Here is a 23,244-nt window from a genome sequence, read left to right as displayed (position 1 = left end):
AGATATATACCTACTAATATTTGGAAAGATGTTCAAGGCATCTTGTTAGAAAGTAACAAGCAATTTGCAGAATGGTGAATACAACACAACTTCATTTATATAACTATGTTTGTGTTTGTCTGGAAAACTTCTGGAAGGATAAATAACATATATTAAAAGTGGTACTACCTAGAAGGCAGTAGGATTACATTGAGAGATATTTTCTTTTTGCTTTAATCTTTCAACTTCATGTATATATGGTATGTATATATGTATTTCCACAGGTGTTAATCCCAAATCCTTCAATATTTAATAATTAACCATGAGCTTGAATTATTGTTTAGCAAAAAATTAAAAGACCAAACCTACACATACAAACAGAGCAGCATGCGAATGAAAAAAGAGGGGTGAAGTGACAGGCACAGATGGGGACCCCAGCTACAGTTGCTCTGGTCACCACAGGCTTAGAGGATTCTTTACCTTCAGGGCCTGAAGAAAGCTTTCAGGAGGTTGTGGGATCTGGTTTGGAGGTTCAGCACAAGCCCGGATTTCTGGTTCTATGCATGGAACCCTAAGATCTCAGGGCTCCCAGCACTGACCAGGTCCCCCTGAGGTCCAGAAAGGCCAGGACCACGCTGCTTACGTAACCTGCAGCCTTTTCAGGTAGGTGCAAATTTTGCAGGGGCTCCCAAGACTTGGTTCCAGGGCTGAGCTGGCCTCAGATGGACTTGGGATCAGTCCTATATGCTAAGCAGGCAGTGGAAATCACACTGTGCCCACTAGTGGAACTACTTTTCTGGAGGTCATCATTCAAAAATGCAAGTTCCTTTGGCTCGGCTGTTTCTTTGGGCAAGATAGTTCATAGGTTCACATGGCCTGACCCAACACCTCACATGTAGGACACAGTCAGCAGTTTATTATCCATCACCAGGATCCATTACATAAGGAATTTTCTTCTTGTTTCTCTTATTCCAGAATTCTATACATGGCTGAGTCTAGATTTGTGGGAAAAGGGTCTGTTTCTTCAGTGGGGTTTTTATACTGACAAGTGCTTTTGTTCTGCACTTAACTTTGCACATGGCTGCCAATTAGCTTTAAGAAAAAACAGTAATAGTGCCATTGAAGGTGGAAGGAGAGATGCTACCTGCCATCATTTAATGTAGGTACCTTTGCAGGAAAAAAAAAAAAATCAAAAACTACTTTGTATAAAGGTTAAAGAGTCTTCTGGTATTAACTCTGCTGGGCATCTCCTTCAAACTCTGGATAAAAAGTTGGGTTGCTAGGTCAATCTTTTTGATCAAAGCCAGTTTTCCCAACAAAGCCCAACCCTCAGGCACATGGGCAGTCAGAATCACTACACAGACTCTTGCAACTCGTTAGTCAATCAAGAGTTAGAGTTTTGAGAAAAATGAAATTACTGTAAACTTTTTGGGCAATTTGTAAGTGACATGTACTACCAAAGCCTTTGGAGTCGTCAACCTGTATGCATGAAATCCATCTACTCTTTCTATGTAAGATTGCTGTGTCTATTGGATGTGAAAAACTCCAAGGAAAGAGAGATGAACAGATTTGAATCAAGTAATCTGAATCTGATCATCTTTACAGACTAAAAAATTAATTTATAGGCCGGGCGCGGTGGCTCAAGCCTGTAATCCCAGCACTTTGGGAGGCTGAGACGGGCGGATCACGAGGTCAGGAGATCGAGACCATCCTGGCTAACACGGTGAAACCCCGTCTCTACTAAAAAAACAATACAAAAAACTAGCAGGGCGAGGTGGCGGGCGCCTGTAGTCCCAGCTACTCGGGAGGCTGAGGCAGGAGAATGGCGTAAACCCGGGAAGCGGAGCTTGCAGTGAGCTGAGATCCGGCCACTGCACTCCAGCCTGGGCGACAGAGCCAGACTCCGTCTCAAAAAAAAAAAAAAAAAATTAATTTATAGACACATTTTGAAACCTAAATCCTTCTCTAAGGACATAAGACTATTTGAAAGGTCTTGTTTGATACAGACATCTCAACTGTAAGTTTCTTTTGGGAGTCAGTCTTCAGTTTACTTCTTGCTGACTGGCCTCAGGCTGGGTGGCTCTGCTGGCAGAACAGGAAGAAGAGAAAGGACAGCGGATGGCTGAGGGGTGGCTGGTGCAGGACTGTGCTGGGGTGGAACAAATTTCAGGGCTGACAACAGAAGTGAGGGTGGCCTCAGGGAGTGCCCAGCTGGGCAGAGTTGCAGCACAGCAGGCCTGTGGGATGGGTCCTGCAAGTCCAGAGAATATAGTTAGGGTGACTTCTCTGATCTCGGAGCTACAGCCATACTACCACTGATAAGTTAGAAACGGTCCGGTCACCTGGGACCTGGGCTTGGTGAGCCAGGTTCCACTGGGACTGAACCTGCTGCAAAGAACTGTGTCTGGGCAAAAGAATGTTCCCGCCAATCTATGGAGTTGAGGCTAAGATGGTGGGGTGTGGGTGAGGGTTCTGAGCAACCTCAGCTTGTTCAGCTTGGAGGTCCTTCCCAGAGAGAAAGGGAAAATGAGAATTGGGTAAATGGATGCTGGCTGCCTTGCTGTTCCCGAGAAAGGAAACCGTCTCTGTAGAGAACTTCCTGCTCACAGTTTAAAATGTAGCTTCAGTTTTCTTTTTAACAGAACAGAGCTGTTTACACCACATGATAAACAACATAAGCAATAACATTTAAAAAATCCTTTATATCAGTAGGCCCAAAGCCACACGATTTCATGACCGTTTTAATAAATAAAATTAGATAAATATACATACACTTGGTATGGGAATGACCTGCCTCTGGTCACCCTGAGGAAAAAGAAAAAAAAATCATTGTCAGGTTTGAAGAGAAGATCATATTCTCAAAAGAAACTTCAAAGCCCTCTCGAGCACAGCAGCTGCATGATCTGCCATTCTCTGTACCTTGGTGGTGTTTAATGAACAGGAGGAATCCGAAAATTTTCCACAGTTAAGGCATGAGGCTCCTTCTGTCTCTCAGACACCCGTTCTGCTAACAAGCCAGGCTGGGCTCCTGAGGCTCACCAACCATTTTGTGTATTTAAATAGTGCCTCCCTTACTCCCAGGAATTCAATCCTTAATTAAAAAACAAAAATAAAAACTCATACTTTACTTTAATCCTTGATTCCTTCTAATAACTGTTTGTTTTTTCTTTTAAGCAAGCTTTTCCCTAAAAAGACTAAGTCAATATCATATGCAGGGAATGGGAGACGTGTTCATCAGATTACAATGACCTCCTGGTCATTCCAGGAGCTCCTCTAGGGGAAGACTAGGGAGAGGGGACAAGGCAAGGTACAAGAAATTCCCTCCCAGGCAACAGACAAGGGGACAGCTTTCTCCTTCAAGGGAAATACAACCTGTATTCACAGGGAGTGTTAAGAAAACCTAGGCCCCAAGGAAAGGCCTCAATTATTCCGCAGCCCCAAATGCCAGCCATTCCAAACCTAATTGATGGAAACACTTCATTATAGCATTGTTAAGAAATGCTAATAAAAAAGTTTATTTCCACTGAGCATTTCCAGTTTCTGTTTCTTCTTTTTTAGATGGCCTAATAAGGCGATGCACTGCTTCATGCCTTGTACACTGAAGAATTTCTGAAAATATGTGTCCATTTTTATTAAGAGGGTTACAGTGATAACGAGGTCTCACATGAAAGGGCCAAACCTGATGGCTGGCAATGGCAGCTGGCTGGCACCTTTCTGAGCTCTGTTTTGACACTAAGAACAATTTAGCAACTTCTTGATTATCTCTAACCCCTAGTCATCACCTCTGCAGTATAAGAGCAAGTATCATTTCCTCTTGAGATGATCTCCACAGTTCCTTCCTTTTTCAGATTTTGGGCTTGTCTTAAAGACTGTCAGCTTCCTTCTGACATCACTCAAGGCAGAGCTATGCTGCTCTCCAACAGACAATGCAATCAAATAAATCAAAGTTTCCAAGAACTTGCACAGATAAATTCATTTAAGAAGCTTTTAAATAATATTATTCCTAATACTGGGACTAATAGTAGGTCACTGCTCCTACAGACATACTTGGTGGAGGACATACTTTTAAAAAAACTTTTATTTTAGGTTCAGAGGTACATGTGCAGGTTTGTTATATAGGTAAATTGCATGTCATTTACCTATGGGGTAAATGGGGGTTTACTGCACAGATTATTTCATCACCCAGGTAATATGCATTGTACCCAAGAGATAGTCTTTTCATCCTCACCCTCCTCCTAAGCTCCACCCTCAAGTAGGCCCCAGTGTCTGTTGTTCCCTTTGTTGTCCATGAGTATTCAGTGTTTAGCTCCCACTCATGAGTCAGAATGTGCAGTATTTGGTTTTCTGTTCCTGCATTAGTTTGCTTAGATTAATGGCCTCCAGCTCCATCCATGTTGCTGCAAATTACATGACTTCTTCTTTTTCACGGCTGCATAGTATTTGGTGGAGGAGAGTTTAACCAGAAGTTCACATCCTATTTGGGTCTCCTTATTTTTATTTTATTTTACTTTACAGACGGGGTCTTGCTCTGTCACCCAGGTTGGAGTGCAGTGGTGTGATCATGGCTCACTGTGGCCTCAAACTCTTGGCTTAAGACATCCTCCTGCCTCAGCCTCCTGAGTACCTGGGACTATAGGTGTGTGCTGCCATACCCAGCTGGGCCACTTCAGAGTAGGATTTCTCAACCTCAGCACTGGTGACATTCTGGGCTGGGTAACTCTGTTGTGAGGGATGTCCTATTTGTTGCAGGATGTTTAACAGCATCCTTGGCCTCTGCTCACTAGATGTCAGCAGATGCTCTCTCCCCCTCTAGTGACAATCTGTCTTCAGACATTGCCACATGTTCCCTGGAGGGCAAATTATCCCAAGTTGAGAAGCTCTGCTCTAGTAGGAGAGTGCAGACATCCCCTGCACACAGGTGTACCTTCAGAACACACTTTTGATGAGATGAGCACGTCCATGATGCAAGAGATCACAACAATGCATCTGAAAGGCCTGACAAAATGTCCACTATGAGCAAGCAAAAGTGCTGATCTAGAAGGATATTTGGGCTTGAAAATTACCCTAGAAGCTTACATGTATGTATGTCTGTGTATACAGCATGAGGTATGCATGTATTTGTGAGTGTCCAACAATCCGTTTTATGCTGTCTTTGCCCTTAAAAGTCCTCCATGGTCTTTGCCATTGGGGTTCTGACTCCTCCCAGCCTCTGGAGGCTTCTGGTCTGTAGGTCCAGGTTGTGGCTGTGATGGTGGCAATGGCTGCTACCCCAAGCTGCTGCTGCAGAAGCAGCTGGAAACTCAAAGGCTCCAAATCCTCATTTCTCCAGGGCAAAAGTAAATATGGAGGGTAGATAGAACCTTAGAGGTCATCTGTCCCATTCTGTCCACAGCCTTCCCTCTTCCTCTGGCATGCTGAATTCCGAGAGGCACAGATACTTAAGGAATCAGCAGTAGAAATGGGCCTGGAATCTGCTTCCACATCTAATAGGCCCGGGCTTTGTGTTCCGAATGTCCTGAGCAAGCTAGGGTCAAGAGGCAGAGGGTCCTCCTCTGGGAATTCACTGCCCCACTCTGACAGGGCTCTTTCTCTGGTGTCTGGTCTCCCGGATTGACTAGTCAAGTGTTATGGAAATAACGTGTCACCCCACTTTGGATTAACTAAATTAACTCAAAGTTAACATAATTCTTTAAAAAGCCATCTTGACAAATGTTAATAGAAGGAAGTTCATGAATGAACAGTAAGTCCAAGTGAGCTCAGCTCTGCTGGAGGAACTGCCTTTAAAGGCTTCTATTTCCTGATAGATACAGCTGAGTACCCCAGGAAAGCTTCCAAGGCTGCCATGCCATTTCCTCATATCATTTCATCTACAAAGATACCAAGCTGTCTTCCTTATTTTCTTTCTAAAAATTTCTCGGTTCTTCTTTGACCTTTTTTGTCCCAGAAGAACTTAAGCCTTTCTATCCAGAAACAGCACACACATTTCTCATAAACATGAGAAATCAAAATCTTTTTATGATTTGAATCAACTTTGGAGGAGTCTTTTGGGTTTTCTATGTAAACAATCATGTCATCTGCAAATAAGACTAACTTTGTATCTTTTCCATGTTTATACCAATTGTCTCATTTTCTTGGCTTATTCCATTAGCCAGAACCTACCATTGATTTTTCTGTGTTGTTTGCTGTTTATTTTTTGAAGATAGCTTTTTATCATATATAGTTTTCTTCTATGGTGGCACTGTTGATTTTATATATAAAGGTCTATGGGCTACTATACGGTTCATGTATTAGACTATTTGTCATAAAGTGCCCCTATTTATCCTGTTTAATGCTTTTGAATTTGAATTCTGCTTTATCTGATATTAACATTGTCACTCCTGCTTTCTGTGTGATCTGCTTTGTATATTTTGCCCATTTCTTTATTTTCCACCTTTCTTTATCTGTATGTTAGATGTTATGTCAGAAACTGTCACCTACTGCAATTGTCATTAGCACTGTCCACCAAATAATTCCAGTTTTCTTTCTGAATATGTGGGAGGATTACACTTCCATTCCCCTTGAACTTAATGCAGTCATGTGACTTACTTTAGCCAATAAAATGTCAGCTGAAATGAGGCATGTTTCTCTGAGTTTTCTGAGTGAAAACTTTAAGAGCCAATGTGATTTATCACATTTCCTTTGTCCTGCTGTGACAGTCATGGAAGCAAAGAGATGGGGTATAGGCATGTGAATGAGGATAAGATGGTTATACTGTCCAGTATGGTAGCTACTAGTCACATGTGGCCACTGAGCACACAAAATGTGGCTGGTCCAAATTAAGATGTGCTGTAAGTGTAAAATACACATCAGATTTTGAAGGATTAGTAAGATAAAAAGAATATAAATTGTCTCGCTAATATTTTTTTCTATTGATTACATATCGAGATAATATTTTGGATATAGTGATTAAATAACATGTTATTAAAATTAATTTCACTTGTTTTAAAAATATTTTCATTAATGTGGCTACTGGAAAAAATTAAATTATACATGTGACTTACATTTCTGTTGGATAGTGCCACAGAACAAAAGGCTCAGCCTCAGCCAACCCATTATAAACAAGTAGCATGAGTGAAAAATAGACTTTTATTGTTTAAGCCTCTGAGGTTTTGAGGTTGTTACTGAAGCATAAACGAACCCATACTGACTAGTGTATCTACTCATGAGTCATTCCTCCCTTCTCCTGATTTTGTTGAGAGCAAGAATATGCTGGGCTAAATTCCTCCCCTGTTGCTATTGGATAGCCATGTGACAAATGGCTACACCCAATTGGTTTGACTAATTCAACTGTACACTGTTTCCACGAACATATCTGCCATCAGATAGAAATGATTTTGGCAGTAAGTAAAAGAAATCTGCCAGGCACTGTGTCAGGCCAATAAGACATAAGCAGAAGTCTCCTGGGTTTTTCTGTGAAAGCATTTACTTTTCATAAAAGGGACAGACATGGCCAGTGCCACCCCTCCCTATCTTTTTCCTTTAAATGTGGATAGGATATCTAAAACTTGTGACTTTGAGATCATAAATAGCAAGCATGAGGATGAAGGCAAACACCAAGGATAGGGGAGCAGAAAGACAGAAAAACATGTTCTTGATGGCATCATCAGAAATATAAACCCCAGTAACTACCTGACCCAGGCTTTCTGTGTGAGAAAAATAATCCCCTAATTGTCTAAGCTATTATTTGTCAGCTTTCTTCCTTTTCTTTTCTTTCTTTCACACTTTCTCTCTCTCTCTCTCTCCTTTCATTCCTTCTCTCTTTTTTTCTTTCTTTCAAGACAGGATGTTGCTCTGGCACCCAGGCTGGAGGACAGTGGAGCGATTAAGGCTCACTGCAGCCTCAACCTCCAGGCCTCAAGTGATCCTCCTGCCTCGGCTTCCCAAAGTGCAGGTATTATAGGCGTTAGCCACCATGCCCAGCAGTTTTCTTTTACTTACTGACAAAATCATTCCTATTTGATGACAGGCATATTCTTGGAAATATCATACAGCTGAATTTGTCAAACCAATCTGATGTAGTCTTGGTCTTTGTTAGAAGAATCTGGTTCATCAAACTAGGTTTTATGCCTATTCTTTATGTTATGTTTGCTATTTATTATTTATTCTTTTTCCCTTTCCTTAATTTTGATGGCTTGTTCAATTTGTTTATTTCTCCTTTACCCCCTCTGTGAATTTTAAAGATCTATTTTCTAATTGTGCCACTTGTTACAGTTCTATTATTAGTTCTATTCCTAAAAATCATGTTTGTTTCTACATTGGGGGTTTTTTGAGACAGGGTCTTGCTGTCACCCAGGCTGGAGGGCAGTGGTGCGATCATGGCTCACTGCAGCCTCGACCTCCTGGGTGCAAGCAATCCTCCCACTTCAGGCTCCAGAGTAGCTGGGACTACAAGTGCACACCTCCATATCTAGCTAATTATTTATTATTTGTTTTGTAGAGATGGGGGTTTCCCTATGTTGCCCAGGCTGGTCTCAAACTTCTAGGCTGAAGTGATCCTTTTGCCTTAGCCTCCCAAACTGCTGGTATTATAGGAATGAGCCACTGCACCCAGCTTAATTCTAACCTTTTTTTTTTTTTTTTTTTTTTTGAGACTGAGTCTCGCTCTGTCACCCAGGCTGCAGTGTGGTGGCGCAATCTTGGCTCACTGCAAGCTCTGCCTCCTGTGTTCACGCCATTTTCCTGCCTTAGCCTCCCGAGTAGCTGGGACTACAGGCACCCGCCACCAGGCCAGGCTAATTTTTTGTATTTTTTAGTAGAGATGGGGTTTCACTGTGTTAGCCAGGATGGTCTCGATCTCCCGACCTCGTGATCCGCCCACCTTGGCCTCCCAAAGTGCTGGGATTATGGGAATGAGCCACTGCATCCAGCCTATTTCTAACATTTTTAACAATTATATCATAACTGAGTATCAATCTCACCCAGATTTTTATGTTTTGTTCCCTCTCTGAATCATTACATATCTAAGAAACTTTTGTCTCAACAGATAAATGATATCTTGGTCACATACAGAATTTTTGGTTTCCATTTTTTTCCCTCAGTAGCCTATAAATATTTTTTCATAGTCTTCTGGCTTTTAGTGTTACTGATGAGAAGTCTGATACTAATATAACTGTTTTCCTTGAAAATAACTTATTCTAGTATCTTGTAAGACTTTCCCTTTGTCCTTAAACTTCAAAATTTCTACAGATACATCTAGGCATGCGCTCCTCTAACTAATCCTGCTGTCGACTTGGTAAGCTCCTTCAATCCACAGATTCAAGCTTTGTCTTTAGCTCAAGAAATTTTTCTTCTACTACTTTTTCTCTTTCTGGAACTCTTAACATTTGCATGTTCCATCTCCTAGATGCCTGCTGTCCCCTCTCACAATTACCATCTCTGTGTTTCTGGTCTGAATTGTAAGATATTTCTTCTTCCACTTGCTTTTCCAGAACATGAATTCAGTTCCCACCAGTGACCATTCTCCTTCTGTTTGTTTACTGAATTTTTATATTTAGAAATCATGAGTTTTTAAATTCCAAATGTTACTTTTGTACTCATAATTCATTTCCTGAGTTGTCTGTTAAAGTTCTCTTCCATCTCTTCCATTAGTTTTACCACAGTGGGAGTCTCATTACAGTTTTTTCAACTTGGACTTTCTCAGTGGAGGCTGCATTTTTCTTTGCTTGCACCAGGTTGTGGGTTCCCTTAGTGTCTGTGCAGGTCAGTCTATGAGGCTCTCTGGGAAGTGGCAAATGAGTGAGTACTGCAAGGCCCAGCAAGGAATGCTGTTTTCATGGCCCAGCAGAGCCCATGTTAACAAACCTCAGAGATGAAGAAAGCCCCTACACTACTGGATCCTCCAAGGCACAAGCACTGGAAGCAATCCAGCTCACCAGGGCAGCCCCTCAAAGGACCACACACATTGTGTGGGCAGTATGAGCCCTTTCCAAGGCGATCCGCCAGCTCCTTCTGGCCAGTGGACCTCATGGGACTATACATTCGAGTGTTTGTCCAAGGACTCAGGGAGATGTAAGCATTTTCCTCTGTTGGTGGTTCCCTGCTTCTTATTGAGTAAGAGAGAGAATAAATCCTGTGCCTGCTCTCTACCCTGAAGGTGTCAGGAAAACTGGGGGCCTTAATGCACTTTCCAGGCTCCACCAGCAGGCCCACCTGGGTTTATCCTGGGAGGGAATTTTAACAGTCAGAGCCATGTGCTCAGGCTGTCATCTTCCCAGAATTCCCTTCTATACATCCATATGTGGTTTTAAAATAATTTATTAAATCATAAAAGTAATTTAAGCTGATTTTCTGAAAACTGAGGAAAGTATAGAGGGAAGGAGAAAATCCTAGCTATAATTCCACCAGTGTGAGCAATAGGAGATAACCTTCATATTTCAGCATACGTCCTTCCAGTCTTATAAATGCTTGTGTGTGTATGTGTGTGAGAGAACAAGAGAGACACTCTATCCATTTCTTTATATCAGCAATATTTACGACATATCATTTTGAAGGGCTGTATGCTATTTGATTGCACAGTTAATTCTATAGTTTTTTTTTTTTAACCAACTGCCTATTGTTGAACATCAGGTTGCTTATAATTTTTCGGCATTATAATCTATGCTGGGTGGGACCTCATGGTTAAATCTTTGCACATTCATAATTATGTCCATAAAGAGTAACTGCCTGCATCAACAAATAGGGATATTTTTAAGGCTTTAAGATCATATTGCCAAATTTTCCTCCAGAAAGGTGTCATCAAGTAACATTGTTACCAGCAACTTATTTACATTCTCTATCCTCCCTCCTACCACTCCATGCTAAAACCAAATATTGTGTTTAAAAATATCTTTGATAAGTTGAAAGCTGGAAAATGGTATCTCATTATTTAGTTTGCGTTTCTTCGATTACTAAACATGTTAAATATTTTTCATGTATTTATATGTGCAACATTCTTATTTTTTCATGTCTGACCATATGAAAACCTTCAGCCTAATTCCTATGCTTCTACACTCCAAGCCTGTGAGACAAATCAGGCAACAGCAGTGTTCACAGTCTTGCAGAAGCAATGTGGCTACTGTCACAGCCCACAGTCACTCCTGGTCTATGATATCAACAAGACTGAACCATCTGTATTTCTTATTTTGTGAATTACCTGTTTGTGTCCTTTGCTCATGTTATTTGGAATATAAAGCTTTATGACTTTTGTGTCCTCAAATGTCAACTATCTTCATGATGAATAATCTTCTTTTGGTGATTTTTCCCTGAAATTCCGTTTTGACTGAGATTAATATTATAACCCTTATTTTCCTTAATTTATACTTGTATGAGGTCTCTTTGCTCATCCTTATTCCTTATACTTTTTTTTTTTTTGGAATGGAGTTTCACTCTTGTCACTCAGCTGGAGTACAGTGGCGTGATCTTGGCTCACTGCAATCTCCGTCTCCCAGGTTCAAGCGATTCTCCAGCCTCAGCCTCCCGAGTAGCTGGGATTACAGGTGCCCACCACCAGGCCCAGCTAAGTTTTGTATTTTTACTAGAGAAGGGGTTTCGCCATGTTGGTCAAACTCCTGACCTCAGGTGATCTGCCTGCCTTGGCCTCCCAAAGTGCTGGGATTATAGGCATGAGCCACCATGCCTGGCCGCATCCTTATACTTTTAACTGTTCTGAGTAACTTTGTTTCAGATGCATTTGTTAGACAGCATGTTGGTAGATTTTGGTTTTTGACCTATTGTGACAATATGACATATTTTATTTGATACATACAAAAGAATATATAACATGCTTATTATTAAACAAGGTAGTTAAACTCAATTATTTTATTGTTAGCTCTTCTCTATGTCTGTTTCTCTTTTCATCTATTTGTGAGTCTGCTACTGGTTGTTTAACTGTTTAATGCATTCAACTTCCCAAGAGAGAATGTTATAAAAATGTGAAGTGACTCCCGTAACTCCCATCAAATATGATCTTTAGTTGCTAAATGAGATATCCTTTATCAAAAAAGCTTACTTTTCTTGGTAATTTCAAATCTTTAAGTAAATGGCTGTACACATACTATCACATATCCTTTTCTTTTTGTTTTTTGTTTTTGAGACATAGTTTTGCTCTTGTTGCCTAGGCTACAGTGCAATGGCACTGCAACCTCCGCCTCCCAGGTTGAAGCAATTCTCCTGCCTCAGCCTCCCTAGCAACTGGGATTACAGGCGCCTGCCACCACGCCCAGCTAATTTTTTATATTTTTAGTAGAGATGAAGTTTCACTATGTTGGCCAGGCTGGTCTCGAACTCCTGACCTCAGGCAATCTACCTGTCTCAGCCTCCCAAAGTGCTGAGATTACAGGCGTGAGCCATCGCGCCCGGCTCTGCATATTCTTATTAAGGATATTCATCAAGGATGGGACAGATATGCCGCTGCTGCAGTTTTATGGAGTGCACAGTTCCTCGCCAGTACTGACCTTCTGAAGTCCACCATTCTCCTCCACCAGTGGCGGAAGCACACTGGGGCTGTTGGGTGGAGGGGCCTCCACATTGTAATCACGGAAGCAGCAGAAGAAGGAGCTAAGGATGCTGCGGCTTCTCTGCTTCTTTAAGCTGACGTTGCACTGGGAAGCTGGAAACAAAAACAGAGCACACTGTGGCCAACTGCAGCATGTACTGATAGTTGTAATATAATGCAAAAATCTGAGTATGCAGTTGCCCCCCAGACCCCAGATTCCTGCCCTGAGGGCCTGCTCAGGAGGAGAAGATGAGGGGCTCCTGGAAATTACTCTAAAGAACTGTGAATCCAATGTGAGAATCCCAGGAGCCAGCTAGTCGATGGAGTCCAATCCCTCTGGTTGGACAGGATCCCTTTGACCTCAGCCCAGCAGGGGCTGCTTGCTTATTAACTGACTCACCCTCAGGGTCAGTCCCCATCTGCATTCCTGAACCCAGCAGATGAAGTATTCCCACCCTGCACCAAGCACTACTTCAAAATAAACATCTTTTCAGGCACAAATCAGACTTGACACTCCCTGGGAAGCATCTCTCCATTATGGATACCAATAAAAAATCACTTTGAATCTAGGTTCTTGGACATCCCCTGCTCACTATGGAAATGACTTAACTTTGTGGGTTAAGAAATAAGATATGTAAAGGCACAAAAGAACCTCCTGCTTAAACTTGCCAAGAGTTTGTCCAGAAGTTGGTGAGGGCCTGGATCCACAGAGCTTAGGGCTGAAGGCTTCCATTTCACTTAAAAAACATAAACAGCAGGAGATGTTGGATGGAGAACACATGTTCCTGCCCCAGTAGGGCTGGCCAGGGCAAAGCCCATCTTCATGAGATCCAGGGCAATACTGTGCCCTAGCCTGTCCTGAACTAAGACACTGGAGGGAGTGACACATCCTTTCTGTTTATCCAAGGCTCACAACAAGCTGCCACAAGTCAGGAATAAAAGGTGAAAATTAGTATAGATGAAAAACACCCCTCAGGGGAGGGCTCACAACTTCGAGGGGCAGGAGTATTTGCCTGGGAATGCAGCCGGGACTGTCCCACCACATGCCATGCCTAGGCGGGTCAGTGGTGCTCTGAGAAGAGGCCGCAGGCAAGGGACCATGCTTAGGGTTAATGGGAAAATTGCCAGTGCAGGAAATGATTTAAGTCCACATGATAACTGTTGGAGCTTATCTCTTCTCCCAAAAAGCAATTCTGGCACAATTCCTCTTTTTGTGCACTTAGGAGTGATTTGTGTAACACCTTTCCTCCCAAGAGATCACAAAACCTTTGCTGAATGTTTTGGGGGTACTCTTCTGCCAGCAGCAAAACTAAGTGCATTCAGATGGAAATTCTGAAAAGGGACTGAAAAGCTATTCTTCCAGCAACTCCACAGATATGAATGGTTTCTACCCTGGGTTCGGGCAAATGGCCCAGTGAGTATGAATTTAAGATCAGCACTTACTAAAGATGAACTTCAGAACCATAAATCTCTGAGAAAGCTGGCTGTTTTTATCTTCCTCAAGCATCCTTGGGTGCATGCATAGAGCACCAGCCATCACATTTCAGGCATCTCATTTCAAGGGCAGGTCAGGCCAGACCAGGCCATTGGGACTGCCAGGCATGTGGGCCTCCTAAGTGGTAGTGTGGGAAGAGATAATAACCACTGTTCACCAAGGGCCAACGCTGTAGGTCCCAATAGTTCACAAACCTCATCTTGCATACTCCTAAGGAGATAGGTGTTACTACTTCCATCTTACCGCTGAGAATATACAACTATTGAGAAAATACAGCAGGATTGTGTCGGTTCCTTTGCCAGATTCAAACCCAAGTGGGCCTGTTTCCAAACTGTGTGATTTCCCCATGTGCCATGCTGAATACAATCTTGAAACAATTTAGGTTAGATTAAGAAGGTGGAACACGCCAAATAGGGAGAGAAAAGCATTGCAATAAACTTGTATTTAATATAAATGATACGTTAAACCATTTCATTGTTACTCTGAATGTCTTAATTTTTATCCCACACTCAGAAAATTTAGTCAGGGGAAGAAAAAAAATCTTTTCCCTAGCTGATAGCACATTCCTCTGCAAGTAAACAAGCTATCTGTTCATGTCTCAGAGACACTGAGCAGTCTGCAGAAAGCACCTTTCCAGGTCCTATTTTCATCCTTGGATGACATGAATCTTCCCCACGACTAACTAGCCCACTAATTAACAAATTAACTTACATACTAAAAAAATTATAAACCTGGAACCAGTACACTACTCATAATTTCTACCACACGCTTACTTACTCTACAGAAGGTACACACAGCTAACAGAGTCAGTAAATTAGTTATCCGAGCATCTGGGAGGCCATCATGCCTCCAGACAGGGAAAGGGAGCTTACCCAGGTCTTTCCTTCTCTGTATAAAGAGTGCAGCAGTCAAAGTGGTCTCATTTTCATAGGTGTGGAAGGTTCCAGGATTCTTCCTTTCAAATAAGGTTAGTTCTAGGGCCTGCAGGAACCTCTTGGAGGCTCAGTGGCTAATTTTCTAATCACTCTTGGATTGGTCTAGAACTCTCAAAATCAGGAGAGGTGGGAAGGGTAAATGGAAGGATTTCCTCAGGACCAGCACTGGCCTCACCGACCCTCAGCATTCACTTATTCCTGAATAGGGCTCCAGACGTGGGTGCTCTGTACTAATGACCCTACTGCCTTCCAGCCCCAGTTGCTGCTTCTCTCCCCCAGCTATCATCCAGAAGATCCTTGACTTGCTCATAAACTGGTAAGGGAGTTTTGGTTGACACATGAAATAAAAATTCAGTTTAATGGATAAATGTTGACGTTAGAACATTAGATGAAAAAGTTAATATATATTATTGTATATCCGATTTGATCATAACTAAGCAAAGCAAACTAAAAAAGATTATAATTAAGAAAAGATTTGCAAGAAATATGTCAAAAAGTTAACAGTAATTAATTGTTGGACCATAAGTGTTTACATTTCTTCCACATTTTCCAAATGTTTTCTGGTAATTATGTATTGCTCTAATAATGGTGGGGAGGAAGTAAACAGTCTTGTTAAACTGTCTTTCGGCAACTTTGTGCTATTTCTAAACCATATCCTTCTTCTAATTCTCAACCTTTAGCCTAATTCCTATGCTTCTACACTCCAAGCCTGTGAGACAAACCAGGCAACAGCAGTGTTCTCAGCCTTGCAGAAGCAATGTGGCTACTGCCACGGCCCACAGCCACTTCTGGTCTATGATATCAACAAGACTGAATATATCCACTAAACTCAAAACCAGAGGAGGCCCATGTGAAAAGAAGGTACCAAAGAAGTGTCCTTTGCCCGGTAGAACGCTCCTGCTGGCTTTCTCATCTGGCATCCATGCTCCACTGCTCACCCTCCTTGTACACACAAAAGGGGTCTTGCTGTTTCTCTGCTTTGATCAAGACTTTACCTCTCATCACCTTTCCTCCCTTGCCCCCTTTACATGTTTCCACTGATAAGACACATGAGAGGTCTCCTGGTGGCCCAGGTATCCAAGAACAAGGTCTTTTAGGATATTAAAGATAGTTGAATGCATACATCTCCCCATAATATTGGTTTTAAGAAATTACTTTGGAAGAGCAAAGGAGGGAGTAGCAACTATGAACATCAGTTTAAAATATTCCATAACGATTTTCATTTTTAAAAATCAGACTTAGGAGGAGGAAGTCATCAAAAGTCATTCCAAAGCTTTCTGTCACTTTTCCCTGAAAACCTCCCCTATCCAAACCCAGCACCTGCCCACCTTACTCCCTAGCTTCCTCCACGGTAGACTCCTCATCACACTGACATCCCTTCTCCCACTCCTCCTCCCCCCATTTCCCCACTTCTCAGAGCATCCTGCTTTTCAGAGCCTGGCTCAAAGCCAACCTCACCCAGGAAGCCTTTGCCAACCTCCCTGTGGAGATCGTTTTTTTCTTTGGCCACTAAACTCCCAAATGAATGTGTGTATGACTGAGCTGTGTCTTTGGGCCAGGCCAGTTCATCCACCTGTCTGCTGGACATCTCCTCTGAATGCCTCAGACTTGGCATATCTAGATGGGGCTCACCACTCCCCTCTTCACTCAGGGTACCAATATCCTAAGCTAGACATCTGCCCTTCTCCCTCATTAAGTTGTTGGTTCTGACATCCTAATCGACTCTTAAATGTGTCCTTAGCAACTCCTTGTCCCTGCCCTATCCTGACTCAGGTCCTCATCATTTTGTCCCTGGACCACTACGGTTGCTTTTTGACTTGTCTTTCTGCTGTTGATTTTGCATCCCAACATGTCTTGACATGACAGGTAAAGCCCATCAAGTTACAAGAATGTGTGGTGGTTAGGAGTGTAGGTTCCGATGCCAATTTGCCTAGGTGCAAAATCTGGCTCAACCAGCAATAGCACAGGACCTGGGCAAGTTGTGTGATTTCTTTGTGCCTCAGTTTATCTATAAAATGAGGATAATAAATACTCATCTTATGGGTCTGTTGTGAGAATTAAATGAGTTATTACAACAGTGTCTAACATAGAGCAAGCACTCCATAATTTTTGTTTGTTTTTTAAAGACAGGGTCTCACTCTGTCACCCAGTCTGGAGTACAGTGGTGCAATCTTGGCTCACTGCAACCTCTACCTCCAGGGCTCAAGACATCCTCCCACCTCAGTCTCCTAAGAAGCTGGGACTACAGGCATGCGCCACTACACCCAGCCAATTTTTCTATTTTTAGTAGAGACAGGGTCTTGTCATGCTGCTTAGGCAGGTCTTGAACTCCTGAGCTCAAGTGATCTGCTTGCCTTGGCCTCCCAAAGTGCTGGAATTACAGTTGTGAGCCACCACACCCGGCCTAGACATTTTAGCTTTTATTATTATAGTCTCGTAGAAGCTTTTGCTTCATAAATGAGGGGGGTTCTCCAGGAACACTGGATCAAAGGCTGGATTCTGCGGGCATACATTTTTTTCTCTGATATCTGATAACTAAGAGAAACAACTCACTATAACAGATCTTGGTTACATAAACCGTAATTCAGAAAGCAAAACCAGAAAAATCTCAGGAAGTGATTCTAATCAATTGCTCTAAAAAGTAGACATAGACATGGGGAAGGAAAAGGGAGGGGTTGCGTGTCCCAGTGAGCTCTGCTGGGGGCTGTTTTCCCTTAGGAAAAGAACAATGCTTTCAAGTGGAGGGCAGGAAGCATACACTCTCCCTCCTCAATCCCTTTACTTAATTCCCTTTGGGGCTGAAGCTTAGCTCTCTTCTGCACAGCATTCTGCCTGCTGGGTCTGCATCTGGTTCCAGGGACTTCTTGCCTCAAGCTGTACATCAGAAAGGAGCATTGAGGGGACCATGCAAGGAGGACCACAGACGTGGCTAGCTGACCCAGCAGTCTCCCCTGCTGGGTCCCCCAATAGGCTACTACATGCTGCCATTTTCCCAAGGCTCAGCCCGGGGCAGGCCTGCTTAGAAAGACCACCCTCTTTCTCCTCCTTATCCCTGTCAATGAAAACATGCCCAGCTGGGTGCGGTGGCTCATTCTTTGTAATCCCAGCACTTGGGGAGGCCGAGGCGGGCAGATCACGTGGGGTCAGGAGTTTGAGACCAGCCTGGGCAACATGGCGAAACCCTGTCTCTACTAAAAATACAAAAATTAGCGGAGTGTGGTGGCAGGCGCCTGTAATTCCACCTACTCAGGAGGCTGAGGCACAAGTTGCAGTGAGCTGACAGAACACCACTGCACACCAGGCTGGGTGACAGGGCGAGACTCTGTCTTTAAAAAAAAAAAAAAAGAGGCTGGGCGTGGTGGCTCACGCCTGTAATCCCAGCACTTCGGGAGGCCAAGGCGAGTGAATCACAAGGTCAGGAGATCGAGACCATTCTGGCTAACACGGTGAAACCCCGTCTCTCCTAAAAATACAAAAAATTAGCCGGGTGTGGTGGTGGATGCCTGTAGTCTCAGCTACTTGGGAGGCTGAGGCTGGAGAATGGCGTGAACCCTGCAGGCGGAGCTTACAGTGAGCGGAGATCGTGCCACTGCACTCCAGCCTGGGTGACAGAGCGAGACTCCGTCTGAAAAAAAAAAACAAGCAAGCAAGCATGCCCACAGCCAGTCCCAGCACACAAACATGCCATGGGCACAGATACCCCACAGGGAGAGTAAAGGGAAATCCTTGATAGAGGTAGCCGAGGTGATCCTAAGACTTAACTTTCTCTATTTCTCTGAGCAAACTCGGGTGAAACAGAAACCCTGGAAAGGGTTGTAAAGAGCTGGAGATGTGGGGCATGGGCCTTATTCCTGGTCCTTGTGTATCCACTGGAGGAACAGGGTAACACGTGGCTGTTTTCCTGGATATGCCCTTAGAGCTAATGCTCTGCCTAAGCCCCTGGTCCTGGTGTCATTGCAGCCCAGCAAATTAAGACCTTGTTTCCCACTCATACACATTTCTCCCTTGCCCCTTCCCATGGGCTGGGGACCTCCCATCTGCCAGCAACAGGCTTACAAACGGTCTATGAATGGTGCAGCTTAAAGTGCCCATATAGACAATTGCCCTCCTCTTTAAAGACAAGACAAGAAGCCTTCCAAATGCCTCCCTGGTCTTCTAAGCAGAGTGCTGGCCCAGCAAGAACCAGTATCTTCAAAGCACTAATTATAGATGGGGAGCGTAGTGGACATCTGACAGTTTTTGCCTGCCGGAATCCATTACTCTTCTTTCTGGTAAAAGTTCCTCTATTTTCCTCTGGGGAACCACTCTCACCCTATCAGTGTTCTGTCCTTTATCATGGGCTGGCCAATCTGAGCCACATGACTGGCTTAGGGATGGGCACATGACCCACCCTGAGCCAAAGACTCTGCAAGGATTCATGCAAGCCCTATTGGAAAAGATGTTCTCCTTTTGCTGGGTTTCTTAACATGGCAGGATGTAAGCCTGGAGCAACTGGTAGTCATCTTTGCACCCGGTAAGAAATACCTACCTGAGGATGAAGTCAAAACTGAGGAAAAAGGAGCTGGGTTACAAAGAGGGACAGATTTCTGATGACATTGTCTGAGAACTTGGTTTTATTAAAACGAGACCCTTCTGGAACTTTCAGTTATGTAAGTAAACAAATTCCCTTTTGCTCCTAAGCCAATATAATTGGGTTTACGTGATTTGAAATGGAAAGGATTGTCTCTGAAAATGTAAGCTCTGATGCTAGGTGGTACAGAAACATTGACCAACAACATAGGCAGGGGTCCAACCTCATGAAGCCCACATCTAGCAGGAGAGATGTTTGAATATGTACTTCTGGTACACAATGAGTCTTATTAGGATGGGAAAGTGCAGGGTACTCCTGGGGCCCAAAGAAGAGCACATAGCCTAGACTGCGGACTGTGAGTAGGGAGGGGTACAGAAATGACTTTTTTTTTTTTTTTTTGAGACAGAGTCTTGCTCTGTCACCCAGGCTGGAGTACAGTAGTGCAATCTTGGCACAATGCAAACTCTGCCTCCCGGGTTCAAGTGATTCTCCTGCCTCAGCCTCCTGAGTAGCTGGGACTATAGGCGCCCGCCATCACGCCCGGCTAATTTTTGTATTTTTAGTAGAGATGGGGTTTCACCATATTGGCCAGGCTGGTCTCGAACTCCTGACCTTGTGATCCATCCGCCTTGGCCTTCCAAAGTGCTGGGATTACAGGCATGAGCCACTGTGCCCAGTCCAGAAATGGCTTCTTGAAAGAAGCTGGCTGAAAGTTTCATTAATTTTTTTGTGGTGGGTGGAGCAGGAAAGTGGGGAAACAGCATGTGTAAAAGGCATGGTGTGAGAGAGAGCATGAAACATTTAAGAAATCAAAGGAGTAGCAAGGAGTATGAGATGGGAGTAATGACAGCAAGGGCCTTGCAAGCCAAGGAGATGAATTTGGATTTGATGTTATGGAAAAGGGAAGTGATGGGATCAGATTTGTAACATGAATGTCACTGTCTTAGCTCGGTAATTAAAACTACTGAGTTTAAATTTTAAATTATGACCAATGCAGCCAAGATCAAGGATATTTGCAAATTACACATGTGGGCCATTTAAGAGCCTAGAGTGAAATTTTTTATTTAGAAATTGACTTTAAATATAAGTTACATGGAAAAAACACAGGCTTTGGAATTACATTTGGGTTCAAGTCCCAGCCCTGCCACTTGTTAGCTGGTGTGACCTCACCCACCTCCATAGCAACAATAATACAGGAACGATAATCCCTACCCTACAGGACTGTTGTATGGGCACAGTGAAAACATGTATGTTTGTGTAAGAGAGAAAATCTACCAGCAGCTTCAAATATAACAAATAACTGTGACTGGTTTAGGTACAGTGCAGGGTCTCACTGTGAACATGGAGAATTTAGCTTGTATCCAGACAACGGTCCTCACAAAAACAGCCTGGCTTTATGAAAAAACATGTAGGCAGATCCATTTTGTTTTAGGTTATGTGAAGTCTAAAGGTAGAATAATAAGTAGCTCTTTAAAACTTTACCTCCTATCCAGTAAAGTTTTCTCTGTATAATAATAACAGTAATAATGATAGAAATTAAACAAACAAAAAGCAGCTCCACACGTGGGGCTTAAAACAAACCTTAGGACTCAGGTCTTTTCTACAAAATCTCATATTAAATACGGTTAGAAAGAAAGTGTTATAACTAAAAACATGAAATGGTGGCATGCACCTGTAGTCCCAGCTACTTGGGAGGCTGAGGGAGGAGAATTGTTTGAACCCGGGAGGCGGAGGTTGCAGTGAGCCGAGATCGCACCACTGCACTCCAGCCTGGGCAACAGAGCAAGACTCTATTTCAAAAAAAGAAAAAAGAAAAACCATGAAATGTACAGGGGAAAGTCCACTGAGGCTGACAGTGGGGCTTGGACCGTCAGTGGCCCAAGAAGACTGGTCTAAAGAGCTACCCAACAGATGTTTATGTTTATGCCAACAGATGGAGGCACAACAGGGTCCACATCCATCTCATATCGTAGGCTGAGGGTGCATTTCTCTTGTACTTCCTGACCTAACTGGTTCCCTTCAGTAGCCAGAAGTTGAAATGTTGACCCCCAAACAGCCAGCATTTCTTAATTAGTGTGATATCTGCCCATGCCATATAACCAGTGACCTTTTATAATTCTTTCATTCTGATCTGGTTTAGATTCAAGATGTGGGGAGGCTTTGGAACCATCCTTAACCCCTGGCTTCAGGACCCAAACCTCTGAGGTCTGCACTGATTCAGAGCTTCACATATGTTCCTGAGCACATCCACCCACACGCATACACAGCTTCCATCTCTCCTTATCTGTGATCTGACCTAAAACTCCCAGCACCCCACACAACTCTACACAATCAAAGGAGTTCAGGACGAAGATCAGAGTAGCTGGAATGTAGGTGGAAATGTTTGCTACTCACTATGAATCCATCCCTAATCATTCAAGTTTCTCCTCAAGTGAAGAAACTACAACTTGGTAGCTACAAAAAACAAAGGCTTGCTTTTCATTTCTATGGTGCCGAGCCAGCCTCTCACAACATAAATGTGCTGGTACAGGGGCCGGATCTCTGAAGACCCAGCACGATATAATTTTCAGAAAAAAACTGCCTTAACACTGACCAAGACTCTTTGCTTGACCGAACTTCAGTCAGATTCCTGAACTCCTAGGTCCACCTGCGTACTTCCTTGAAAATCCAAATTTAGCAAGATCCCTGCTAAGTCAGTTTAGCAAGAATCCCCCATCCTCCATATCTGACTGCTCTTCATATCTAATTGGGTTCTTCACCCTCCACCATCTCCCAGGTGATGTCTGATCTACCCTGGCCTGTCTTCATCAAGAATTCTGTTAGTTCAGGGCCTCAATCCATTTAGCATTGCTGTAACAGAATACTTGAAACTGGGTAATTTATAAAGAAAAGAAGTTTATTTGGCTCATGATTCTGGAGGTTGAGAAGTCCGAGATTGGGTAGCCCAGCTGGCAAGGGTCTCGTGCTGCTTCAACTTATGGTGGAAAGCACAAAGTGGAAGGGGTATGCACAAAAGGAGGGCGAACGTGGGAGGAGCCTTGCTTTATAACAATCTACTCTCAAGGTAACTAATCCAGTCCCACAAGGGCAAGAACTCACTCGGGCCAGATGGCATTTACCTATTCATGAGGGATCTGCCCCTAGGACTCAGACAGCTCCCATGAGGCCCCATCTCCCAACACCACTACAATGGCAACTGCACACCAATATGAGTTTTGGTGGGGACAAACCACATCTAAACCATAGCAGTTGGTTAAGCCACAAGCCCCCCTACCTCTGATGTTTCTTCTTAGCAATTTTCTATCCACTGACTCCCACTCTATCCCTTGGCTGTGAACACTCACTTATCCATGCTGTGTTCAGAATTAAGCCTGGTTTTGGACTGAGGTCTCTTTCCCTCTAATGCAACAGTTTTCAATAAAATCTGCTTTTGCTGTTTTAACTACTGCCCAGGTCTGGTTTCTCTGACAACACACCAAATGTACTGCTAATGACTCAAAGCACCGAAAGTCTTCCCTCAAACTAGGTTCTTTCTTGTTACAAGAGCAGAACTAAGAAGGTAATCCATCGCAGATTTACACTGTTCAAGTATTTATAGCAGAACATTAAACATAGGCTCTGTACCAAGCATCAATGGGGACATCAATGCTGTTAATGCTACAAAACTGAACACTGAAATTGCCCAAGTGAAGGCTATTTCTTCACATGTGGGAATGTCAGAGCCATTACAACCCTGAAGAGATCTTAAGAGTTG

General features: G+C 43.2%; 1 protein-coding gene across 1 annotated transcript in view; it reads right to left on the bottom strand.

Annotated features, from left to right (window-relative positions):
- Positions 1-23,244, bottom strand: part of CTDSPL (CTD small phosphatase like) — a 119,263-nt gene that overhangs the window by 24,975 nt on the left and 71,044 nt on the right. Inside the window, 1 exon segment of the mRNA XM_050780328.1 lies at positions 12,450-12,604. Coding sequence (XP_050636285.1) covers positions 12,450-12,604 — 155 coding nt within the window.

Source organism: Macaca thibetana, chromosome 2, assembly GCF_024542745.1.
Source record: "Macaca thibetana thibetana isolate TM-01 chromosome 2, ASM2454274v1, whole genome shotgun sequence".
In the NCBI taxonomy this organism is placed as follows: domain Eukaryota; kingdom Metazoa; phylum Chordata; class Mammalia; order Primates; family Cercopithecidae; genus Macaca; species Macaca thibetana.
Note: the sequence above shows the minus strand (reverse complement) of the source record. Positions and strands in the feature narration are given on the sequence as shown.